We start from the raw sequence: 23,910 nt of genomic DNA on the forward strand, positions 1-23,910 counted from the left end.
CCTGAATCTTCAAAAGGCTCACTTCGGTGACAGGCGAATTGTAGACATTATTTGCAGTTCGGAGTCTGACTTCAGTCTGGCCCTTGGCTGTGATAGCCTAGGTAACAGTAAAGGAAAAGATATCGGTTCTGAAGACTCTTTGACCTACTTGGTTTCTGAATACGAGAATAGTGGCGCGGAAGACTTCTTGGGCGGCATGTCGAGTACTATGGGCGATCCAATAAAGCCTTCTGTTTCTATGGTGTCATCGTCATCAACCCTTTTAAATTCAAGTCTGGGTTCAAGGTCTGAATCGAATGAGGGCATACTGGCAAAGGAAGGCTCTGGGTCAAAGAAGAGCAAGGTTTGCCGTCACAGTCTACCTGTTACAAACAATCGCAAAAGTGTTTGTCGTCACCATTATCTTCCCAGCAGCAACACCAGGCTGATAGACTCGCATCTGGTGTCGAGTCTACGGAGCCTGCAAAACAACATGGCGTATCTGCTACGGCTGTTGCCGAAAAGAAGTATGATAAGAAAAAGAAATATTCAAGTACTGAGACTGCTACAACTGTGGCAGACCAACCTCCTTTAACGCTCCAAACCACAACAAGTGTTATGACTGGTATTGCGCCTGGGGCTTTGAGCGCGCTTGAGGGCCGGACCTTGGCTTCTCACTTTTCGTTAACGAAATGTAATTCAACTTCAAGCTTATATATCGACAGTACAATGACCAAGAGCGATGTGGATAAACTCTGCGGGCGTAAGGATTTTTTATTTACTTAATTTTGCGAGCTACCTCTTCTTAGCATTTCAGCACTCCTAACATTTTCTGCAAAAAAAAAAAAAAAAAAAAAAAAAAAAAAAAAAAAAAAAACAGGGTTACCACTGTACTTTACGAGAAAGTACTCCATTCCCATAGGACCAATGACTGCAGAACTGAAAGAATTATCAATTCGTCTTCCTATGTGCCATCTGAAAAGGTTACCATGACTCAAGCAGATATATTCGACTTTATGAGGTTTATCTTTGACTGCAGCCAGGTATATATATATATAAAGCATGGTTAAATCAAATATCTATAAATGTTTCCTAATTTTTTTTTCTTCTTTTTACTAACTCTGATAGAACCTCGGTGCGGAGAACGCCATTATCACGTTAATTTATGTTGAACGTATGACAGAGTTGGGAAACTTGTCCTTCCATGCGATCAATTGGCGTCGCTTGCTGTTAGGAGCCTTGATCCTTTCTATTAAAGTTTGGGAGGACCTTGCAGTCTTCAACTCGGATGTTTGCGCCATCTTTGAGGGCCTTTCTGTTAAGGACGTTAATGCGTTGGAGCGGTTCGCGATGGCTAAACTCCAGTATAATGTTTCGGTAAAGCGGTCCCTGTATGCGGCTTATTACTTCCGCCTAAGGGATGTCAGCGAGCAGCAGTATAACCAGCGTTATGGCCAATGGTCCCTTAGCATGAACCGGAGAGGCATGGGGGGTATGGTGACACCAATGCTCAGGAATAACAGCCAGGCCAGTTGCATTTCATCCACAAGCATCAGTTCAAATAGCAGTAGGAGCAGCAGCGCCAGCGATGGATTGATGAGCAGCCTTGGGCCCACAAGCGCTCTTAGCGGCATTCGTACATCATCGGCCCCCTCACTCGCTAGCAACCTTCATCTCAAAGCGCCTGTCGGGCCGGTTATAGGAAGTGGACGCTTAAGCCCCTCAGCGTTCGCGAGGCTGACCGCCTCGAGGCTCGCTCAAGCTTCTATACGTCTACTATGATAGTAGAAGAGCAAGAACGCAGAGGTGCTGGCTGTTACTTGGATGTATACTCAAGTGCTACGCTTGAAGAGCTCCAGGGTTTGTCGGCGACACTGCTGAGTGCGAAAGCGTCCACGCATACTATCTCGTCCATGACCTCTGTCTCCACCGCTGTTTCTTCCAGTGACGGATTTGGATCGGCCCTCAAAGCGGATTCATCTGCCAGCACCATTGCTAAAATGTCCTCAAGAGACTCTAATACAGATGTAGACGACATTAGCAGCGGCAGCAGCAGTGCTGCTGCTCAGGAAGCAGAGCTAACCAAACGTGTTCTGAGGCTTAAAAAGAGCCGTAGCGACTTTTTCTTCCAGAATACGACTCCAGCAGCTCTCATGTAAAAAAAAGGAAAAAACCATATAGGTCATCCGGCTATGCTACTTGTTTGTTTTCTCTTATTCTCTTTTTTCTAATAGCTATAATAAAATATAACACTAAAAAAAAGAAAGAGAAATGACTTGCCATCACTGGAAACAAGGTGGCCAGACAGGAGACAATCCATCCAATGGAAAGTACTAAACTTTGATACAAATAAAAAAGGGAAGGAGCAGAGGAATTGGTGCATACATATATTTTATTATATAAAGGTCTAATCCGGTTAGACCCAAAGGCATCCCATTCCTTTTTTTTTTTTTTTTTTTTTTTATCATTTACTGTTATTACTAATGCCATAATTATGTAAAGACATTGTAGACATTTAGTAGATTTGCAGGATTCTTTATACACGAGAAAAACCATATATGCTTCTTTGCCTCTGCCGCCTAAAGACGGCCCTTGCCGTGGCCTTCGTTACATGCCTTGAGGACTCCGACGGGGGCTACCACCATCTACATAACTGTCTGATACAGCCATGAGCTGGGGACTGTGTAGAGACTGACTAGGTACTATCGTGGGTGTTTCAGACTTTTGCTGATGGTGATGCTCAAACAACGGCGAGATATTCGTGACTGGACCACCTGCAGGCTGGTAGATTGTAGGCTGCTGATACGCCTCTGGTTGAGGGCTGTACACAGGTGCAGTGCCTGAAGAAGGAGGGACATAGGTGTTTTGCTGTTGATATGCGTTCTCATAAGCTTGTTGATGTTGTTGACTCGGTGTTGATTGGGGCTGGAAGATTTGTGGTTGAATCTGCGACGGCTGCTGGTAGTCATGAATAACAGGTGGCTGATATAGTGCATATGGTGCCTGGGAGTAGACGGTAGGTTGAGGTTGAGATTGGGGTTGGGGATGCTGGTACTGCCATGTAGCGTACTGTGCTACTTTTCCAGGATCTACTGATGCGGCTTCCTCTGCAGCTCCTGCTCCTGTTGCGGCCACAGTCATTTCACCATTGGTTGGATGTTGAGGTGTGGATGTAGATACCGGAGCCTTGGCCTTCTTCGCTTGTTGCCGTTTTCTGTTACAAAGAATCCAATGACGAGTGCAATAATGGCCAATCCCCCAACAGCGCCACCGATGATGGCGCCCAAAGCGGGACTGCCTCCTCCACTGGGAAAAGAAGGGTCGGTTTCAGGTATGGGCGAATAAGTAGACTGCCAGGCATTCTTTTTGATGTTGTAAATGACAGTCAAGTTGGAAGTATGACTGGATCTGCACACCACCACCACCACCCCAGGCAATAAATAGATCATTGGATACTGCACAAGCAGCATAGCCGCGCGCACTTGGAGTACCAGCATCTGCACCCTTCGTCCATGTCATGTTCGATATGTCCAGGATGTATATATCACTCAGGGCTGTGTTTTCTATCCTCCAAAGAGAATCATTTTGGCGCCTCCATAGGCTGAGACCATGCATGCGCCATAACGTGGAGAGGTATAGGACCGTTGGGTGTAATTCTACTCCAACCATCGCGGCTATCCCAGGTATACAGGTTACTGTTGGCAGTTTTCCCTTGAAAGCGTCCGCCAAACAAAATCATCTTCCTCGCCTGTTCGCTCCAAGCAATAGAGTAGTAGAAAGTTTGATCCAGATTAGGGTGCATAGGGAATAATTTGCCTTCACCATTAACTAGGTTGTATTCTACCATTTCGCCGATCCCATTTGACAAATGTCCATTTGGGACATACGCATAACCCGTGTTTGGATCTCTAGCAGCCCCTATACCCCAGAGATAGGTGCCTGGGATATTTGTACCCCAGGTATCATGTGAAATCGTGTATCGGATTGCGGTAGTATTTGCAAATATAAGCCAGTTCTGCTTGTCGTTGAATAGTACCGCATAGTGGTTATATGCAGAGGGCCATCCGCGAGGTGTCTGTAGGGTACATTGGAAGTATCCCAAGATTTAGAGAGGTCGATTTCAAAGGTCTGCGGAATTGCGTACGTGCCATCGCTACCGCCTTGGATAATAAACCTTTGAGCTTCTATAAAGGTCGATACACTACCCCATGTAGTAGTGGGCGTATAATATTGAGCGGCGGCAGGACTAGTGATGTAGGAAAGGAGCGAGAGTAAGAGAAGAAACATGCTGTAGTTGTCCTTGTAGTTGATGCCGATACAGTGATGCTTGAAATAATCATCTTCAATAGTTTTTTTTTTTTTTAAAAAAAAAAAAAAAAAAAAAAAAAAAGGGCTTTTGGCGATACGGTGAGAAGGGTCAATATCGCCTTCAGGACTTCGAAGTGAGGGGAAAAGGAGGAATAGACAAAAAAAGATAACCAGCAGTTGCGTCGTGTAACTGTGCGTGCAGGATGGAGTGTTAGGGTATGTACAGTTGTACGATTGTCACGAATAGTAAGATATGAAAAAAAAGGGGGGAAAAGGGTGTGAAGGCTAGTAGGGAGGATGAATAAAGACCATAGGCAACTGCACAAACAAGAGTCAAAGAAAGAGAATAAAAAAAGAGGAGCTAAGTAGAGGAGGGGGAGTACGGCTAGTTACACGTAAAAGCCGACAAGAAGCACAAAGGAAAAGGAAAAGACAACTCAAGTAAGGGAGATAAGCTAAGTAAGGAAGAGCAGGACCAAAAAAGAAAGGTAGGTATAAATATTTTTTTTTAAAAAAAAAAAAAAAAGTAGGATGCTAGAAAATTAAGGAGGGTATTCTTCCGCGGGTAGTTCAGGAAAATGGATTGTTCGCGTATCCTTTGGACTAGGGGATAACAGGCCTCGACCTTCGGGATAGTGTTTCCGTAAGCCCATCCTTTTCAGATATCTTTACACTGCCCTTTTTTTGGTTGAACATGATGCTACAGAAGATGAGATGAACTGTGTAAGAGGATCTACATAAGCTAAAAAGGCGCAGGTGTTCACATGTTCATCCTGGCGAAGTAAAGTTGTACAGTACAAATATGTAAAAAAAACATGTCGATGGTGAGGCTGAGCTAAAACCGCTTCTAATTTTAATGTTCTCCCTGTTCAGCTTTGGAGAATTGTGCACCAGCCGCCTTTATGCCGCGGAGGTCGAAGCTGTTTAACATTCCGTTTTATTTTATTGGTCACATTAAATTTACTGGTTAAAAAATATTCATAACATGTAAATAATAGTAGTAACAATAACAATAATAAATATATAATAAAAAACTAATGGAATGCTGTGTTATTCATACTGTCCACATGGACTGGCATTTCTCGTAGCTTATAAGTGTTCAGTTCTTCACGGATCTCATTCTTGAGCTCAGGTGTCAATACCAAAAACGTTGCATGCTTGTCACTCTGTCGATCATATTCATTCTTACGGTACACAGGAATAATCTCTATTCGGTCCATAAAATTAATCGATCGACGCTTATCTTGCCCTGGTGTCCTTGTCCTTGGTCCTGTATCTGATCATAACCAAATTGCTGGCTGCTGTTTTCCCCTCTATTATTGCTACTATTACTGTCTATCGTCCCATTACGTTGCAACTTGTAGCTATAATTATTGTCAAAGTTATTGCTGTAGTTGAGGCCTTGATTGATCGAAACCATTTCATTGTCGAGCATCTCTGCTTGAGACAGTTCTCCCCCTCAGGAATCACTGCGCCTGTACCCATCCACCTGTTGGTCGACTTCGGTGAGATGAATTTGATTGTATTCCCGGAGTGGAATCTGGAGGAATCGCTGCGCCTTTCGGTGATGATGAATAGGGCCCCATCAATTTTTGATGGCCATTGCCGCTTCGTTATAATTAAGGCAGCTGCGGGGATCAGCATCATCCACTATTGTCTCTGTGAACTTCTATCAGTTGACAGCGAAAAAGAGGATGTGATGATGTGGATGGTATTGTAGCGAATGGTTCTCCCTGCGGACTTCTTGACCGTTCCTCTTGTGGCTGAGGATGACTAGGCGTAGGAGAATGGGTTATCAGTTCAGCATAATGGTCTGTCGACATTTTCAGATTCTTGATTTCCTCTGCACTCATGTCAGCTGTTGCCATAGGGTGTACATCCTCTGAACCCAGAATGGGAGATTTAGTCATCCTTTCAGATTTCGTCGCAATAGGCGAATCAACTCAGCTCCATTCACGTCTGCAACAGGTGCATTTGATGCTTCTACTCTTGCAATGGCGGCAGGAGCAACAACGTTGTTATTTTGAGCATTAATATTGGCAGCATCTGCTAATCGTTTCTTGAGAATACTTTTGGTTGGTAACCTCTTGGCAAGCGAGATTGGATCCTGTGACGATTCCTTTGGTATCGCCATGACTACATAGAAGTTATCACCCGGCCAAGCTCTCTCCTCTTCTGAGGAACTCTCATGATCCTCTTCATTGCCTTTCTTCATGATGCGTTGTCTCGTTTCCGGATCCAAATGACCCAATTGATCTAATTGATTGTTTTTGTTTCGAGGAGATGTCCCGAGTGCTGCAGCAATGGATGCTGAGACGGCTGCAGTGGCGGCTGCCATGGCCTCATTATTTCCGGAGCAACTGCTAGATGGTGGAGGGTCAGCACCGAAACCACTGATGGAAACTCGACGCAAAGAGGACAGAAGTGCCCGGGGGATCTCTGTAATACTGGTTCTACGTTCACCTCCATGAGTGCCGAAGGCGCATTGATGTCTGAACTGTTTGTGTGTTTCGATGCTTCACTATGTTTTTCTGGATATTGACCGGCGAACTAGCCCGTCGATCCTTTGCACTATTTTGTTCAGTACTATGTCCATGATACTTTTCGTGGCTAGATTGGTTATCACATCGGTGAGGTATGTGAAAAGGCTCCGTCAAACTTTTCGACGATTGCGATCACCAAAAAATCGTCCGGTCAAAGACCATCTCCTTGGGCGATTGCTGTTATTAGTATCCTCTGCAGGAAGTGCTAGATGCCCAGAGGCTGAAGTCAATGAAGTGGACGTAGGTGGGACACCACGCTGGTACTCTCGTTGACTTTGATATTGGTGAAGATTATGATTGTTGCTTAGCGGCCATGAAGTTGATAAGCTTCTAGTGAAATATCTGCTCGAATGCTCTGTGGATACATCGGAATTCTGAAATGTATGTTCATCAACAGAGGAGATTGGGGTTTGTGGGTGCTGGAGAGGAAGCATTAACTGTCGAGGGTCCGATGGGTAATGATGTTGATATTGTTGTTGCGATTGTGGTTGCTGCGTCTGTTGTGTGAATTGGTTAGCTTTTGATGATGCTAATGCTTCAATTGCCTGTGTTCGTTGCTGAGGTTCATTCAACTGTTGTTCGTTCTCGGGTTGCACAGGCTTCGCAGGCTGCGGTGGTACAAGTGCAGAAGATTGAAGCCCTTGCATGTTGATTACTCGATTGCTTGTATCTTTGGCTGCTTTGTTCTCGGATGGAGTAGGTCTATATTCAAATATTTGCTGTGTTCGCAGAGATGCAGCCACAGCCCTATTAATGTGGCAGTAAGTGTATAACTTATTCTTTCTACTGAATTGGTAAATGTGTTCATGAGTCTTCATAAAAGATCTGTTGAATAAAAGAAAAGGATGGGAAGAACGAGAGAGTTGTCCGTGCAACTAAAGGAGAGACAAAAATAAAAAAAAAAGAAGATCATCTGTCTCATATTCAAACCAGTTATTATGTTTGCATGACGAACATGAAATTATGAAACTAAGTGTATACGCATTCTTTTATTTTTATGCACTGGTTTGTGGAATTAATTTAAGGCCTACGATACGTAGCTCTGAATTTTATTATGGTACAGGAAGCAAGGAGCAAAAAAAGTCTATGATGGAGATTGACACAATCGTTCTATAGTGTCTTATCCTATCGCTTTTAAGGTCTCTTCTTCTGACGCATCTTTGCAATTTTGCGATTGGCAGGCATCTCACCAGGAGCTGGACCAGCACCCATGTTGAATGTAAAACCCCCTGTCAGCGTACTTGGGGCCGGCTGGGCATATTGTGCACCGCCTGGTGCGTTGGATACGTTCTTAAAGCCAAATTGACCATCACTGCTGACCCCAAACCCACCAAAGCCTCCCTGTTGCTGTTGCTGTTGCTGTTGCTGTTGCTGTTGCTGTTGCTGTGATGGCTGCTGCATTCCAAAGCCACCCCAAATGCTGGTGCCGCTCCGCCGGAGTTTGTAAGAGAAATGAAGCTGTTGTTATTGCTGCTATTAGCACTGCTGAATACACCACCGGTACCATTGTTCATAGTATTTGACGCACCGAACATTTGACCAGATCCTGTAGCCCCAAAAGCGCCTCCTGATGATGCCTGCCCGAAAGGTGCAGGTTGTGAAGGCCCCCCAAATGCAGGCGTTGATCCAAAAGACACTGAAGGCGTTGAGGATGAGCCTCCGAATGTTGGGGTAGATTGTGCACTTCCAAAGCCTGTGCCTGTAGAGGAGCCAAATCCGCCGAATGATGTGCTGGCGGTGCTGGTAGGCGCTGCAGGATTGGAGCTCGTCATTGTGGGCGACATCATACCATTGTTGGTGTTTTATTGCTGCTCCCACTGAATGGAAAAGTTGGTGGTTTAGCAGCACCTCCCGCAAATGAGAAGGATGGTGTAGTGGTTGAGGGAGCGGAGGCGCCGAATCCTGCAAATCCTGAACCAAGACCTGAACCAAAGCCACCAGTAGCTCCTGCCCCAAATGTAAATGTGGATGCACTAGTGGACACTGCGGAAGATGGAGCGCTTGTAGTAGTGGTGGGGTTTGCAGCTGTAGCCGGTTGACCAAATGCGAAGCTTGGAGGATTGCTGGATGCGGCTGGCGTGCTGGATGTCCCTCCGCCGAAGGAAAATAAAGGTGCACTGGTCGGTGCACTAGTTGCTGGAGCACTTGCAGTAGTGAGGGAATTTGGAGTTGTATTTGGTTGACCGAAAGAGATATTTTGTGGCTTGCTAGACCCAAAGGAGAATGGCGAAGGAGTCACTGAGGTGTTCGTGGCCAGTGTACTAGATGCAGGTGCACTGGAAGGCGTGCCAAATAAAATGGATGAAGTTGTTGTTGTTGCTGTGGTTGCAGTCGCGATAGTGGCTGCGCCTCCAAATAGAGATCCTGCCGTTGATGATGGCGCAGCTGAAGCTGGAGCCGCAAAAAGAGGTGCTGAGACTGAAGCCGCGCTTGATGTCGAAGCAGAAGTTGAACTAGGAGTAGATGTTGCTGCTGCAGCGCGACAAGGCACTGAGGAAGATGCGAACGAAAACGTTGGCTTGCTTGGTTCCTACATATTTTTGAAGGCGAGAGATAAAGAGTAAGAGAAGGATAATTAGCAAGCCTTTCATTTCTCTTTCATTCGTAATTAACTTTAGTCTATTTGAAAGTCTCATCAATACCTCTGACGACGATGAAGACATCCCAGGAACGGATGCGGATCCGAATAAGGATGGGGTAGAGACAGCAGGCGGTTTCACAGCAAAAGGATTCGCTAGTGGGTTAACCGACGTAGTCTGCCCAGCGCCGGTAGATGCTGGTGCAGAGGTGGTAAGAACGCTAAAGAAAACGTAGGGGGCTTCGTCTCAGTTGAGGAAGTGGTAGCAGGGGCACCAAACAAACTGGGGGTGGTCGTAACTGCGGGAGTTGAGGTGGCAGGGCTGTAGCTCCAAACAGCGGGGGCGCTGACGTCGGCGTTTTAAAGCTGAAGAAAGAAGAGGCAGGAGCTTTTGCAGGGGATGCAGACGTTGAAACTGCAGCACCATCAGGCTTTGGAGTATCACAGCACGGGCATTTACTTAAATCGTTTCCATTGCGGACATCACAGGTGGGGCACTTCCACTTATCCACAGTATCCGGCATTTTGATGGATGTTGCTGCCCAACCTAAGGGCGCTATAGTAGCAGGAGCAGTCGGTTTGTCCATTGTGGTCCCAGCGAGTTTGTCAACAGATTTATCTGAAGCTTTGTCAGCCTCACCTGCTGCGCTAGTACTAGCAGAGGGAGCAAATGGCGAAAAGAGTGGTTTGGTAGCACCAGGAGCGCTTGTAGCTGCCAATGGGGTTGATCCGAATGAAAATGAAGGAGGTGCAGTTGTAGAAGAAACGATTGATGATGATAATGATGATGATGATGATGGCGCTCCGAATGATGGAGCAAATAAGGCAGGTAAGGCAGGAGGTTTTTGTTCTGCTGGCTTCTCGCCAGGTTTGGATGTTTCGCAACATGGGCATTTTTTCAATTCATTCCCATTCCAGACATCACAAGTGGGGCACTTCCACTTATTGGAATTGTCAGGGAGCTTGATGCCTGCACCCCAACTAAAAGTAGGTGCTTTTTCCTTCTCCTTCTCCTTCTCCTTCTCCTTCTCCTGCTCCTGCTCCTGCTCCTGCTCCTTTACAGACTTCAGCTTTTCCATCGCTGGCTCCTTTGCCATTTCTAACCCTTTAGTCGTCTCTGCAGTCATATTCTTGATAGTAGACTCTGTAAGCTTGACTGTGTTTAACGTCGAATCTGAGCCGAGATTGGCCGTCAATGATGTAGGTTTGGCAGGTACCTTCTCAGAGTCCTGATTATGGGATGAAATCCAATCTGATGCAAGTTTTGCGACACTTCCAACACCAGCAGCGGTTGCAATGGTACCAAGTACTGCCGGCGCTGCAGAAACAACCTCTGAGATGATAGTCGACATTTGGCTCTCTTCTCCATCAACCTGCTTGTCTCGTGTTACCGAATCATATGGCAGGGATGTCCACTTACGAGCTTCATCCAGTTTTGAATTGTAAAGTTTCCTGACGGATCCCAGTTGAAGGTTAGGGTAAAGCTGTGGTTGAACTCTGGTACCAGAGCTACCTTGGGATGATTCCTGTTCTTGGTGTAATGAAACCCCTGCCATAGAGGCTACGCCCTCTATTGCTTGCTTTGCCTACAGCAAGGCCGACAGGATAAGGTAGATAATTATAATCAATACTATGACACAAAATAGCTTGTAAGATCATAGAGATGAGTAAAAGAATACAATGACATACTTTCCGTGCCAACATCTGTGCAATATCTTCCTCTTCCGAATCCGAGTCCAAAGCAGAGAAGCGTCCTGGAATAGACCTGACATGTCGCTTAGGTGTCACATTTGACCTGATTTGAAATCCTCCGCGAGACGTACGCTGATCCTCGTGAACCTCAGGACGCGAAGTACGTCGCATTTTGCTTGGTGAACTCTGTGTAACCTCAGGTTTTTCACGACGACGAGGCTGACGAGAGCGGTCACGGAAAAACTGTTTAACATGGTCAGACTCATCAGCATCAAAGTCGCTATCCCCAGAGTCCATGCCATGATCCATGGGTTCGTCACGTGCCGATGCACTGAGTCGTCGCTTTCTATGTTCTTTATTGTAAGGCATGATGGTATCAAGAGGCTTGAGAGGTTGTTTAGGGGCTGGCTCTGGTTCTTCGCGAGCAAGCTATAATGAGCAATCCATGTACACGGAGATGTCAGACAAGAATTGGATCACCAGTATACACTTGGTTAGAGGTGAAAAGAAAAAAGACATACACGAATGAGAGAGTACGGCGTGACGAACTCGCGTGCGATCTTTTCTTCTTGCAGACGGTCCCCAGCGCTCACTCTCGCGTTCTTTCTTGCTCTCTAAGGAAAACATCCGTAGAAAGTAATGAGTCGGATTAGTCAACAAGGTCCAAGTTCCTGTTATGTTTTTAATAGTTTTTCCATGACTTGATTTCACAATACAAACCTCAAGTGGAGTCTCTGTGAGTTTGCGAATACGACCTAAAAGAATAAGCTCCTCCTTAGAAAGACCCTCGATCTCTATATTCAGAAGAAAATCATATAATGTTAACAGAGCTGACAACTGACACATCATTAGACAGCTAAAGCAATAGTGCTTATGTACCTTCTTCCGGTTGAGCATGCTTAGTGGGATGGATGGTATCCGACGATTTATCAGGACTTTCGTCGATGGTGACGTCTTCATCGCGTATTGAAGGGTTACCGTTGTCGACATGTTTCTGTACATTGCAAATGCGTAGTTTTTGTTTGTTTGTTTGTCTGTTAATAATGGGACAAGCCCTAATCATATAAAATCACGTCAAAGCATTAATTTTTACGATGTTGCACTTACATTAATATCGTAGGCCCCTGGTTCCATATTCGAGAGGGTCTTGCGAAATTTACTGCGAGAAGCTTGCCTCTCTGAAGTCATCACAGTATCCGTCTCATCTTCATCGGGTTTCCGAGGGCTAAAAGCATAGATCGACTGCGAGTGTCAGGTAACCATCCAAAGGATGACTTTAATCAAAGTGTATGCAATTTATGGCATAATATATGTCTTCAAATACCTTAAAAGTAGTAATATACTCTCGCAAATCCGGATAGAGCTTCTCTTTCATCTCTGATGAAGCGGAAGTCTTGTTGTTTTCATCATTGTTCGTAGATGACTCTCCTTCCTTTTCTGCACCAGGGTGGAGCTCAAAATCGCCACGAGTTGTGTTCAATTCCTTCCCGAGTGCTGAATCAATCACTTCATCTGCCGAAATACCAAACCAGCTAAGCGACTTTTTTACAAAGCTTACAATCACACTGGGAATATTCTAATATAAAATCATTGTTCGGGTAGTGAGAACGTATTAAAATTATTAGCACCTTTAGGTAGCGGAATTTGTAAAAAAAGAGCCACTCATTGATGCAAAAAAATAGCACACACAAATAAACATAAGAGTAGACAGGCTAAAAAAATGAGTACGATAATGATATTGGTTTCCTTACTTGAAAAAGTTCATTCTTCTCGTGGGACTGGCTGTGGCTGCTGTCTCCTGGGCGTAGTGCGCGCATACGGTTGGAACCGTTTTGTCGCGTATTGTTGCGTCCATGCGAGATTAAAAGTGTGCGCCGCGCGAGCAATGGAACTCTGTTTTTCTTCTTATTTAGGGTTGATTTCTATATGAAAATAAATGAATTATGGGTGTATTTCCACGCGCTTTTTTAGAGAAACGCAGGAAGATACAACAGAGATGGGATGCAAAGAGCCAAAATGAAGGATGATCAGTGATGTACATGAAAAAGTTGTTTTTATTGGCATAGCTAGGCTTATCACGTGGTAAGCGTCATCATTGACCATAGTTTTAATTGGATAAAATAGATAGGGAAATACAGCAAATAGGTCTGCATTTTCCTTGGAAATAAATATAAAAGCTTTTTTTTTGATGTGTGAAAACAAACAGAAAACTAAATATGCTGCGCATGCAAATGTAGCGATGGTAATAAAGGAACGATGCGGGAGGATAATACAATGATAGTATGGGATACTTTTTTCAAATGATCATCTTGGCGTAATGATTCTGTTACCACTGCCCTCTTGTTCCTGTATCTTTCATCAACCTTCTCTGCTGAATGTTGAGCCTTAAAAAAAATACCTCTTTTCGTTTTTTTTATCGCTGCCGCCACTTTTTCCTTTCTTTTGCTTAAGCATTAGCCACAGGACTGCAGTCCTTCAAATACTCGCGGATTGCGGGGTTTCGCCTCCGGAAGCTGACATAGGCACTTCCTTGGCGGAAAACTCTGCTCATTTTGCTCATAGATTTCTTTGACACGTTCGATCATAGCATCTACAGTAAAGTAGTCCATACAAGATCAAATGCAAGCCCATCATCGATGTAGGCAGGTCCCTAGCTCTCAAGATGAAGGATCTTCTCAAAACGAACAATCTGACCATACACATTAGTGAGAGTCCTTGCGCCGAGAAAGAAAAAGCAAGGACGGAACGACAAGCCAGAAGACAGAGAGGAGGGACGCTTTGGAAAACGATATGAGCATCTTTGAGAAAAATTCACGGAACGGGGTTTGAACTTGTCCTCAAGCCATGAAGCGCATCCAAAAAGGCCTTCGAGAGATCCAATCCTGAGCGACCATGACAGGGACCAGCTGGCAACAGGCCTTCACTCTGTCTTCGATGTCTGCCTGTATGCAAACGAAGCAGATCCATGCATAGAGTACCGTGATGGGGTGAATGGTAGGATTGTGATACCCAAGAGGCTCTAGTTTGTTTGCGTACGAACGAGTCTGCAAGCTAGTGCAGTCCCTTTTGCACCGTCGACGGAAGTTTAGGGCTTATGACGTGGTCGACGTTATCAATATGTATTTGACTTGCGAACTCACCAACATCTGTACTGCTCTGTGCAATTTGAGACAATGATTACTCAAAGAATCTTGAAACGCTTGGCCTGATTAATAATCCTCAGTTTCGAAGTAGCTCTCGAAGTCTTTACCTCTAGCCTTCAAACGTCAATTCGAGAGTCACGATCAAACTGAGTTCGATAGCTTCAAGGGGTATCAACTCAATGGAAAGGATCTTCACCGTGAAGTGGCTCATCAAGGACGACTGCAGCGTCGCAGGACATAAGAAAGCTCGAGTCGTAGTTATGATCCTGAAATCAAATATGTCCAGTACTAATCGTTAGTCCTTTCTTGAAAACTTTAGAGATACGCAATCATTCTATATAGCGAAAGGATCACATAGAAACCAGTTCCGGTCCATCTTTTCTGACTAGTTGTCACGTATCGAGGTTTGAGAGTGCATCTCAGGGGAACATCCATTTTTATTCATAAGGTCAGAACATTGTGTGGCAGTCATGGAGGGACCTCCATAAAAGGTTCCCGCCTGGCAACAATAATAAAGGCAGTTTTTGATCCCCTTGACTTTTAGAGTCACAGGAGATCTCACAGGTCGAACATATTGAGCGCACGCCACAATTAATATCGATCACTGTCGTGAGCACCCGAGGCCGGGTTTTATGCATTCACCCATCGGAGGAAGGCGAAAAAGAAGCAACAGAAAAAACGAATGCAAAAGCACAATGCCAAGAAAGAAGATGCACCAATTAGAAATTTGAAGGATGCTACAAAGGTCGATCACAGTTATAGCAGAAAGCATCTTATCAGGCCTTAACAATTGAGTCCCACAAGGCTTCCATGGCAAGGGAAGGCGGGATAGATGCAGACGAAAGGAAAATGTTGCAAGCCGAATCCGAGGGACAGTTGTTGTCCTCAACCGATTACACCGTTATGCATTTGGGTGATGGCTCTGGACATTGAGAGGATAATGTAACTATCAGAGCAGCAAGATTGAGGAAGAGGGCACTAGACGAAGTCTTGGATTGCACTGACTATTCCTATCGTCTCCACATCTCTTCCATTAACTGACCAGGATGGCTCCAGTTCAAATTATACGAGGGCAATAAAACAAGGAAAGGCGGTAGAAAAACCTCACTATCTCTTCGCTTATGAATATTTCAAGGTCACTACTGAACTTTCCCTAATCAAAAAAAGACATCACATTGGAGGACGTGCAGGCGGGAACCTTTTATTAAGGCCTCATCATGTCCGTCACACAATATTCTGACGTTATGAATAAAAAATGGAAGTAGTCGTAGTAGAGTGTCGCCAAATGCTGTCTTTATATATCCGTTCTAAAAAGATCTATGAATAAATCTCTGGATGCATAACAATCGTAACAACCATATAGTATTGGCGAGAAGAAAGTATGGTATTTGCCCCCTTGTAAGAGGATCACTTTTTTTTTCTTAAAAAAAAAAAAAAAAAAAAAAGGCGAATTGGTTTATTAGACAGCTTGTGTAATAGTTGGCATTAATCCAATTATCATGACAATGCTCGCTTCACAAGAGCCTCAATCTCGCTCAACTCAGTTAGCCATTGCATACTAGAGATGATCTGTCGTGCATCTTCTAGGTCTTGGTTAGCTGTCTCGACGCTCTTGCATGTCGAAGCCAGTGCTCGCTATTTTCATTCATGTATATATTATAGTGCAAATGCTTTTAGATCCTGGTCCATAGATGTGTTCTTTCTTTCTTTCTTTGGTAACCTACTGAAGCTTTTACCTTTTCCTCAACTAACTGTGGTACTTTCTTGTGAATGTGCTCATTCACTCTATAAAGCACTAAGGACGAGTCATTCAATACACTTGTAATCGACTCTGACATGTGTAAAGACACTGGTTGTGTAAGATAAGAAAAAGTATGTTTTAATGTTCCTGCAATAAGATGAAAAAAAAAAAAAAAAAAAAAAAAAAAAAAAAAAGCATTCCAGTACCCAGTTATCTTTATCGAAAATACTTTTTTTCTTACTTTTACGGGCCTTATTTTGCATTGTATACCTCCACCATCCATCATCACGGACATCCCGCTGGGAGCAGGTGATGATTTTAGTTCCAGCGGGCATAAACGTGGACGTATGTGATGAAATAAGGCTCGAATACCGGCTTCCAAGTGCAGACGCACGGCGCGTCGAGAAGAAGCTGTCAAAGGAAGGTACTGTCCATGAACCATAGGATGCGGAAAGAGGGGACAAAGGGTTTGCAATGGAAGAGGACCTTCAATATTGTCATTATGTTGTTGTTGTTATTATTATTATTATTATTAGAGGCTGTGTCAGTTATTGGAATTTCAGCTGGGGTTGCTTCGAATGCTCCTGCTCTTGAATTTGTTCCTATGGCTCCTTTGGTTCCTATTTCTGTGTGAGTACTTATCCTTGGTTGGTCATGCAAGGAAGTGTCTGTATGTCCTGCATGTCGTCTTTTAAAAGAATGTTAATGTAAATGTAAATGTAAATGTAAATGTAAATGTAAGAATCCAGGTCAATCAATATGTTTTAACTCCTTATTCAACTATCAATTGTTGCGTGATGACAAAAACGATCCACATTGTCCCACATGTCCGCATTGGGCCATGATTCACTGTTGCTATTAATTTAAAAAAGCTTTGTCTTTTTTCTTCACTCCAATTTATCCTCCTCTCTCTCTCTCTCTTCCTCTCTCCTTATTCTTCTCGGAACCCTTGTCTCTGTTTCCACCAACCCAACATACACTCTACCAAACCAACCACCTTATCCTAAACCATGTGGCTCTTTGGATATGGCAGCCTCATTTGGCGCCCTGATATGGAATACGAAGACAGGTTCGTCCCTCTTCTGAAAATTCTATTTTCATTCTTTTACAGTGCTTTTTTGTTTAAATGCTCCATCCCATTCCTTTAACATTGCATTCAAACCCCAATGTCATGTTGTCTATAATGTGAAGCAATAAAAGACATGCTTAAAAGTTTTTTATTTTTTATTTTTTTTATTTTTTATTTTTTTTATTTTTTATTTTTTTTTATTTTTTTATTTTTTTATTTTTTTATATACATATACATTTGTTAATATTGTATTATTACAGCAAGGTTGGGTATATCAAAGGTCATGTCCGCCGGTTTTGGCAGAGGAGCACGGACCACCGAGGCACCGAGGAGGCACCAGGCCGTGTAGTCACTTTAATTCCTTATGAAGAGTTCACAGAACGATTCAAAACTCTCGATAAGGTACAGTACATAGTACCATCATAGCTCATTAGAAATATTAATATGTATTCAGTGGCCCCTGAGTAATTACCCGCAGAGCCAACGTTTTACATATTTTATTTTATTTAATGACTAATAGCATTCTACAGATCAGGACGATATCACCTGGGGTGTTGCATACAAGATCCCATTATCCAAGGTTGCAGAGACAAAAGCATATCTGGATCATCGGGAAAAAAATGGTTACGAAACACACTTTTTGGATGTCTTTCAACCTGGTAGTGACATTCCTGTAGTGGAAAAGGTATTGGGATCATCTCATTTGATGAGATAAAATTTTTTTTCTCTCTAAAATCAAGCTTGCTTACTAATACAGAGTGTTTTTTTTATTTTATTTTATTTTTTTTATGGCTTTATAGGCGATTGTATACATTGGAAGCACTAATAACTCTGATTTTGCTGGACCTGCACCTTTGGAGCAAATTGCAAAGCAAATCTACATTTCACATGGTATGGGATCTTTCAGGGATGTTTTTTTTTTTTTTTTTTTTTTTTTTTTCCTCCAATATTTTATCTTTAAGTAAACGACTTACCATCGTTATCACTCTTCCCCATTAGGACCAAGTTGGTGCCAACAGAGACTATCTGCTTAACCTAGCCCATTCATTACGTACTGTGGCTCCAACAGGAAATGATCGACATTTATTTGAACTCGAGAACAAGGTCAAAGAGTTGATGTTCCAGGACGCAGGATCACAGGCAGCATTTGATCTTATGTTGTCAGAGATCATTGTTCAATCAAAAACCGCCTTCCGTAGTACCTGTATAGAACAGGCCCCGTCTCTATCATAGATCAATTAGAACGAAACTGGGTAATTTATTCTATAACATAAAAAAAATAAAGTAAAAATACCGGTAATAAAATTACAAAGAAATGTCTAAGACCCGATGTTGGTCAAAGGTCATTCAGTGTGAGTGTGTGGTTAATCACAATTGGTCCTTTCGGACGGTTCAATTGAGCAGACGGTGCCGACGTCGTAGCTCCTTGCGGTCTGGATGCCTGTGTTGGTGAATTTCTTGTTGCCATTTGGACTGGAGCTAACGGGATAAAGCTTCCACTTCTTCGCCGATTTCCCGGTTCCGGCTCTGCTGACTTCGATAAAGGCATAGCTGCTGATTCAACAGTGGGCGCAGTTGGCGCTAGAGATCGTATAAATGGGTAGTATCCACCTTGGCCTGCTGATATCCCTTCAGAGCTTAAACGCCCACTTTCGCTTACATCCTTAGTGCTGCTATTAGTGCTGCTATTAGTGCGGCTTGGGCTGTTACTCAAACGTTTGCGATAACCTGTTTCGCCACTACCCCGAAGCCTCAAAGCTGATACGCCGAAGCTCTTTCGTTAAGAGCTCCTTTGATAGATAGTGGTTTCCATTCCCTCCAAAAATTGTCCTTTGCGGATGATATTGGATTAGCCATGTTAGCTCTATCCAAATAAGAACCTGACTGGCCAACATCTTCATTATTTATTGTCGCGATTTATAGCAGAAATATTAGTGTGTATCTTTTCAGATAGTTGATCCGATGGGTATGGAGAACGGACAGGTGGTTGACGGAGACTATCTTGTCCAACGTTCGTGGGTTCTAGCTGCCTTCTCTTTTCAAACGGATGCCGTTGCTGCTCCATCTCATACCTCTTGCGCTTCTCCCCAATCATGGGGCTCACAGGCTCTGTCAGCGGTTTGACCGGCCTATGAATTGTAATCGGTCGAGAATGATTGATAGAGTGCGTTTGAGACGGCCTCTCGAGGTTCTGTCGACTATCACTACCCTGCTCCCGACCCTTTTTTTATATTTTTTTTTTATAATTTTTGAAAAAGAAATAACAGTCTTGTGAGACATCAGAGATATACACATCGTTACCAGTGATTGATATTGATCACTTTTAACACAAACACTCCGTACTTTGCGCAGTTTGAGTTCCCGCTGATTTAGTGCCGCTAATTCCTCTTCTCGTCTCCTAACTGATTGATCAAATGCTTCCCTTTCCTTAGCACTTGATCAGTGTAGAAGTGGAATTCATGTGGTTGCGTCAGCTCTTTGGTGCTCTTTTTGAGAAGGAACCGAGCGGGTTTAAGAGCCTTTACATGGGCTCGGCGGCCTAGTTCTGGTGAAATAGGTACAGTACGCCTAAATCGTGAAGCCTTTGCATTAGATGAGGCCCCATCTACGCGTGTTGTTGAACGAAGTGGCAAGAGCCCAGCAAGTCGACTAGGCCTTCTGGTGACCGTCGTATGAGCATTAATATGTGCTCCGCCATCATCTTGATGATGATGACTTTGTTGTTGCTGTTGTTGGATATGTGCTTCCGCACGTCGTTGGGTCATAAATTGGAAAGGAACGGGACTGTTAGGCGTTTCTACCAAATGAAAGTGATAATTATAAAAAAAGTAACGGAAAGAAAAAAAAAAAAAATTAACGATCAATATATTATATTATCTTCAAACGGAATAGCGACAGCAAAGGTTTAACTAACTCACCAGTGGAGGTAGCCGTCGCTTTAAAACCTCTGCAGTCTTCATTCTGTTATCTTCTACCGTTTTTGAAGAACCCTCATTCGTTGTTCCTAGACCCGGTGTAGCTCGAGGTTGAAACATGATATGGCGCCGCCTGAGGATCTCATCTGTAGCAAATTTAAACGGAATTGGCTGCGTCAAAGGACGACGAGAAAACGACGGGCCGTGAAGACGGCTCCCAGCTGTTGCTCTTGTGGATTGGCCATCCAAGAGCTGGTCATCTGGTTGTTCAAAGATGGCTTTCGATGAAAGACTCTCCACTGGACTAGGCCCTTCATAAACTCTGCTTACTCTACCCTCGTAATTTGATCCGTTATCAATATCGGCTATCGCATCCAGATTTGGTTGGCTGGCAGCTTCGGACCGGAATTGGGTAGCTATCTCAGTATTAATTGATCTAGCATCACTAGTACTAGTAGGAACATTATTCAAGTCAGCGTACTCCTGACCTGTAGACTGGGTTTGTGAGCTAGTGTTTACTGCGCTTAATGATGCCTCTGGCTTTTTGAGCGTGGCAATGTTGTTATTACGCAGTTGCGGTCTTATTGGTCCTGTCCTTTTAAAGTGGTCAACAACGGGGCTATTAACTTTAGCTCTGAATGTGGTCTTGGGTTCAAAAAAAGGGCTCCTAGCTGGCCCGGATTCCTCCATAGCCCGAGATTTACCGTGCATTTTGCTGAAAACTGGAGACACAGGCACAGTGAGAGGCCTTTTTTGAATTCTCGGGACCCCTAAATCCCCTGCACTCATAAAGACTTTTGGATCTAGACCTCTGGCGCGGAATCCAGACATGCGACTGGAACGTAACATCGCTCGTTCGTTGATTGTTGGAGGGGTATATGGTGCTGGTTTGCGCATTGTGCTTGCTCGTAACGAAAGGAGAGGGGAAGTACTATTGTTATCAACCCCCGGTCCAGTGGGTGTCGTGCTCTAGAGTTGCAGCATCAAAGTACTGTCAGTGATCCTTGCAACCTACATGCTACAGTTCGATCATAAATTCCAGGCAATCTGTACTTACCGGCGCTCTTAGGTCAAGCATTACTGTGTCTCTTGTGAGCCCGTTCTCCTGCTTAGTGATCTCTGTCGCCTCAGGAGCGTCTTTCTTTGTTCGGATCTGTTTTTCTTCGAGGTTAGGTCTCGATACTAAATCCTCCATGTTATTTTCAATAGAGTCTGGATCACCTGGAATATTGGGTATAAAAGATTTTGATGCTGACGGTGCCGTATCCTTGCGGAGCGGTGGTAGTGGATCTGTTCGCAACATGAAAGCTCTGTTTGGTTTTGCAGAATTCCGTTGCGACGCATCTTTTTGTTGCCAAGTATGTAATTGAGATTGTTCTAAATCCTCGGCATCTGTTGCTGTCAGTAGATCTATGAGAGATGGTACACCCTCGCTCGTTGCTGCCACTCGGTTAATCTTCCTGATGGCATTTTGTGGCGAAACAGCGGCACTTTGCATTATGGATTTCCTTGCAAAGTCCAAAGCACTAACGCCATACGGTTTTTTCTGGGGTGGGACCTCATCTACTATACCAACATCTGACTCTTCACAGTAGCTTTGATTCCCATAGTTGTCCATTTGTTGCACGAATTGTGGAGAATCAGTCTTAGGTGACTCGTTTAAAGTCGAAGAAGGATGGTTGAAACTAGTCGATGCCGTAACTAAAAGATTTTCGCTGTCTTTTGAGACAGAGCTGTTTGTTAAAGCTCCATTGCTCTGTGACGACGATGATGCCGATGTTCCAGCCATTGGAAACAACCTTGACTTGAAAGGCGAGCCTGTGTTAGTATTTGTTGGTAATACTCTGGTTAGGACGAGTCCACACGATGACTGAGTTGGTTTTCTTTCTGGAGAACGCGTTCGGATATTCGGTCGTAAATCAAATATGCTTGATGTGGCTTTTTCCTGAGGGCTGATACCTGAGAATAAAGTAGCTGCACCATGTCTGAGTGATTTCGGCGGTGCAGGTGGATTCCAAAAGGCGTCTTCACTCGAATTAGTTGTATGAGCACTCCTATGGTCACTTCTTGTTGTCCCCGTAGCAGCTTTCACGGTGGCTGAAGGTCGGGTTTTGCTTAATGGTATTACTGTATTGATGTCACGCGTGGTTGCATCAGAGAGTATGGATAATGCACGTCGCGACTGTCGCGACAGCTTCAAGTCCTGCTCTGTCTCTTCACGTATAAAAGATGTTGACATATAGCTCATTGGGTGTATTGATGTCATACGGGCTCCTGTGAATGACCCAACTGAGGTAATATCTCTGTGCGTCGCTGAAGCAGATGCTGATGCCCTAGTTGCAGCTGAAGACTTTCGAATGTTTAATTCATATTTCCCTGGAGCCCGATGCATTTAGGAATGCAAATATAAAAAAAAAAAAAAAGCGGAATCAAAGTCCAATGCAAAAGACAAAGGAATAAACGGAACTATAGAGTTTACTTCATGTGTCACATGGTTCAAATTTTATTAAAGTTATGACGCTTTTTACGTATTTTCGGTGGCTGTAAGGAGAACACTTCAAAAGCAGGGATTCTGGCTGTGCTACTTCAACATGCTAGCAAAAGACTACTGTTGCTGATGCGGTTTGCTATTACATCCTTGCTAAATTAGCATCTCACGGTTCTCATCGGTCAGAGTGATATCTTTTCGTGTTTGCGACCCTCTATCTGGCTCTTGGCGCACCAGACATCAAAACTAGCTGTTTTCGCTTAGACAATTAGAGCAAAATGCCCACGGCAACGGCTTGGAAGCACGGGGTCTCGTGTAACTGATTGCCGAGGTAGACATAGAAATAACACGTTTATATTTTTGGCAAAAACTCTGGCTGAACAGCGGAAAGAGTGGTTTATTGAAACAGGTTCTTAACCCAGTCAACGTGTCCTTTGAGGGTGGAACATTGACCATTTGGAGCCATTCGTTGAAAATCAGTCTTAAAATAAAAATCCTACTGCTTCTACAGTATTTGCAAAGTAAATAAGGGGCTTCAGAGCCACCGTTTACGGAAAAATTCGTTGATTGCGCGTCAGCTCGTAGAGTGAAATGTATCACCCCCTTGGAATGAAGTAGTGCCAGTGAGCTCTGTCAGAGTTGACAAAAAAAAAGTGACCTCCTGTGGAAAGAGATGAGTGCAAAGTGCTCTTCACACTCAAAGTCAAGAAAGCATCTCAAATGTCTATGTATTATTATACCCAACAAACACTTTCTTAAACAGATCGATGCATGAGACCCAGACTAAATGGATGGATGTACCTATATCCTGGATGGTTGCTCTGCTCCATCTGTTTACCTCTCTGTTTGCCTTTGTCTGCCTCCTTGATCAATAAAGATCTCTGCAAAAAAAAAAAAAAAAAAAAAAAAAACACTTTTTTTCATTTGACAATGAGCACTAGCCATCCCGATAGTATATGATTTTGTTGTGTGTGTTGTTGCAACAGGATTCTATTTAAAAGCAGCAACTTTCTATTCCCCATTCCTCAATTCAACCTCGCTTTCTTCCCTTCATACCCTTCTCTCATTTTTACTTTACCGCCCTTTCATATTCATTTGTCAATTTATTTTTGTAATTGTATCAATTGTATCAATTGTATCCCTTCAAACTAATACATTATAGCCACGCGTTTTATAATATACACAAGCACACAAGCACACAAGCACACAAGCACATCTTTACAGAGTTAGTAGCAACATGCGGCACACATCCTTCTTGACACTCGCTTCCCTATCCTTTACAAAACATTATCTGCACACAGGGTCAGATTATAGGAAATACACCAGTTCCCGTCAATGGCGCCGCATTCGTTCGTTCAAGAACAAAACTTTATGTACAAGGGGGTGTCGTCAGCCTTAATGGGAATACAGTCGCACAGCAAAATCAATTGTTTGCCCTCGACCTTGCCACTGCC

The 23,910-nt window shown here is 43.7% G+C and overlaps 9 protein-coding genes across 9 annotated transcripts; 3 read left to right on the plus strand and 6 right to left on the minus strand.

Moving 5' to 3' along the window:
- Positions 1-968: 968 nt before the first annotated feature.
- Positions 969-2,316, plus strand: BCR41DRAFT_372230 (hypothetical protein; the record flags this gene model as incomplete). The annotated part of the gene is made up of 3 exons (XM_022026665.1): positions 969-1,022; positions 1,108-1,471; positions 2,243-2,316. 3 exons carry the CDS (start codon positions 969-971, stop codon positions 2,314-2,316), a joined length of 492 nt encoding a protein of 163 aa, XP_021879429.1.
- A 152-nt stretch (positions 2,317-2,468) lies between these two features.
- On the minus strand, positions 2,469-4,255 carry BCR41DRAFT_357191 (hypothetical protein). The gene is made up of 3 exons (XM_022024831.1): positions 3,588-4,255; positions 3,331-3,547; positions 2,469-3,285 (listed from the first exon to the last, which is right to left on the minus strand). The coding sequence occupies exons 1-3, from the start codon at positions 3,824-3,826 to the stop codon at positions 2,587-2,589; spliced, it is 1,155 nt and encodes a 384-aa protein (XP_021879430.1). The 5' UTR covers positions 3,827-4,255; the 3' UTR covers positions 2,469-2,586.
- On the minus strand, positions 3,773-4,336 carry BCR41DRAFT_113579 (hypothetical protein). The gene has a single exon (XM_022019399.1). It carries the CDS (start codon positions 4,264-4,266, stop codon positions 3,898-3,900), a length of 369 nt encoding a protein of 122 aa, XP_021879431.1. The 5' UTR covers positions 4,267-4,336; the 3' UTR covers positions 3,773-3,897.
- Positions 4,337-6,782: 2,446 nt separating this feature from the next.
- Positions 6,783-7,700, minus strand: BCR41DRAFT_113584 (hypothetical protein). The gene has a single exon (XM_022019400.1). The coding sequence runs from the start codon at positions 7,646-7,648 to the stop codon at positions 6,941-6,943; it is 708 nt and encodes a 235-aa protein (XP_021879432.1). The 5' UTR covers positions 7,649-7,700; the 3' UTR covers positions 6,783-6,940.
- A 1,880-nt stretch (positions 7,701-9,580) lies between these two features.
- Positions 9,581-11,842, minus strand: BCR41DRAFT_113601 (hypothetical protein). Its single transcript, XM_022019401.1, has 3 exons — positions 11,821-11,842; positions 11,098-11,714; positions 9,581-10,994 (listed from the first exon to the last, which is right to left on the minus strand). The coding sequence occupies exons 2-3, from the start codon at positions 11,467-11,469 to the stop codon at positions 9,630-9,632; spliced, it is 1,737 nt and encodes a 578-aa protein (XP_021879433.1). The 5' UTR covers positions 11,470-11,714; positions 11,821-11,842; the 3' UTR covers positions 9,581-9,629.
- A 2,150-nt stretch (positions 11,843-13,992) lies between these two features.
- Positions 13,993-14,484, plus strand: BCR41DRAFT_398093 (hypothetical protein; the record flags this gene model as incomplete). Its single annotated transcript, XM_022028932.1, has 3 exons — positions 13,993-14,044; positions 14,144-14,248; positions 14,357-14,484. The coding sequence occupies 3 exons, from the start codon at positions 13,993-13,995 to the stop codon at positions 14,482-14,484; spliced, it is 285 nt and encodes a 94-aa protein (XP_021879434.1).
- A 1,256-nt stretch (positions 14,485-15,740) lies between these two features.
- On the minus strand, positions 15,741-16,247 carry BCR41DRAFT_372233 (hypothetical protein; the record flags this gene model as incomplete). The annotated part of the gene is made up of 3 exons (XM_022026666.1): positions 15,741-15,878; positions 15,980-16,131; positions 16,226-16,247. The coding sequence occupies 3 exons, from the start codon at positions 16,245-16,247 to the stop codon at positions 15,741-15,743; spliced, it is 312 nt and encodes a 103-aa protein (XP_021879435.1).
- Positions 16,248-16,874: 627 nt separating this feature from the next.
- Positions 16,875-18,286, plus strand: BCR41DRAFT_338641 (ChaC-like protein; the record flags this gene model as incomplete). The annotated part of the gene is made up of 5 exons (XM_022022120.1): positions 16,875-17,053; positions 17,314-17,455; positions 17,574-17,738; positions 17,854-17,944; positions 18,060-18,286. Exons 1-5 carry the CDS (start codon positions 16,995-16,997, stop codon positions 18,284-18,286), a joined length of 684 nt encoding a protein of 227 aa, XP_021879436.1. The 5' UTR covers positions 16,875-16,994.
- A 103-nt stretch (positions 18,287-18,389) lies between these two features.
- BCR41DRAFT_398096 (hypothetical protein) lies at positions 18,390-22,360 on the minus strand (the record flags this gene model as incomplete). Its single annotated transcript, XM_022028933.1, has 6 exons — positions 18,390-18,827; positions 19,035-19,274; positions 19,397-19,487; positions 19,556-19,850; positions 19,968-20,937; positions 21,026-22,360. 6 exons carry the CDS (start codon positions 22,358-22,360, stop codon positions 18,390-18,392), a joined length of 3,369 nt encoding a protein of 1,122 aa, XP_021879437.1.
- Between the last annotated feature and the right edge of the window lie 1,550 nt (positions 22,361-23,910).

Source organism: Lobosporangium transversale, assembly GCF_002105155.1.
Source record: "Lobosporangium transversale strain NRRL 3116 chromosome Unknown BCR41scaffold_29, whole genome shotgun sequence".
NCBI lineage: Eukaryota > Fungi > Mortierellomycota > Mortierellomycetes > Mortierellales > Mortierellaceae > Lobosporangium > Lobosporangium transversale.

Bases quoted from the DNA above. Each gene is read 5' to 3' on its own strand.
- BCR41DRAFT_113579 (XM_022019399.1), bottom strand. From the start codon at position 4,266: ATGTTTCTTCTCTTACTCTCGCTCCTTTCCTACATCACTAGTCCTGCC.
- BCR41DRAFT_113601 (XM_022019401.1), bottom strand. From the start codon at position 11,469: ATGCCTTACAATAAAGAACATAGAAAGCGACGACTCAGTGCATCGGCA. The intron at 10,995-11,097 runs GTATGTCATTGT...GCCTTGCTGTAG, and splicing joins CACAGATGTTGGCACGGAAA to GCAAAGCAAGCAATAGAGGG.
- BCR41DRAFT_113584 (XM_022019400.1), bottom strand. From the start codon at position 7,648: ATGAAGACTCATGAACACATTTACCAATTCAGTAGAAAGAATAAGTTA.
- BCR41DRAFT_357191 (XM_022024831.1), bottom strand. From the start codon at position 3,826: ATGGTAGAATACAACCTAGTTAATGGTGAAGGCAAATTATTCCCTATG. The intron at 3,548-3,587 runs GTCTCAGCCTAT...TTCTCTTTGGAG, and splicing joins CACGTTATGGCGCATGCATG to GATAGAAAACACAGCCCTGA. The intron at 3,286-3,330 runs GTCTACTTATTC...TTCTTTTCCCAG, and splicing joins ATCAAAAAGAATGCCTGGCA to TGGAGGAGGCAGTCCCGCTT.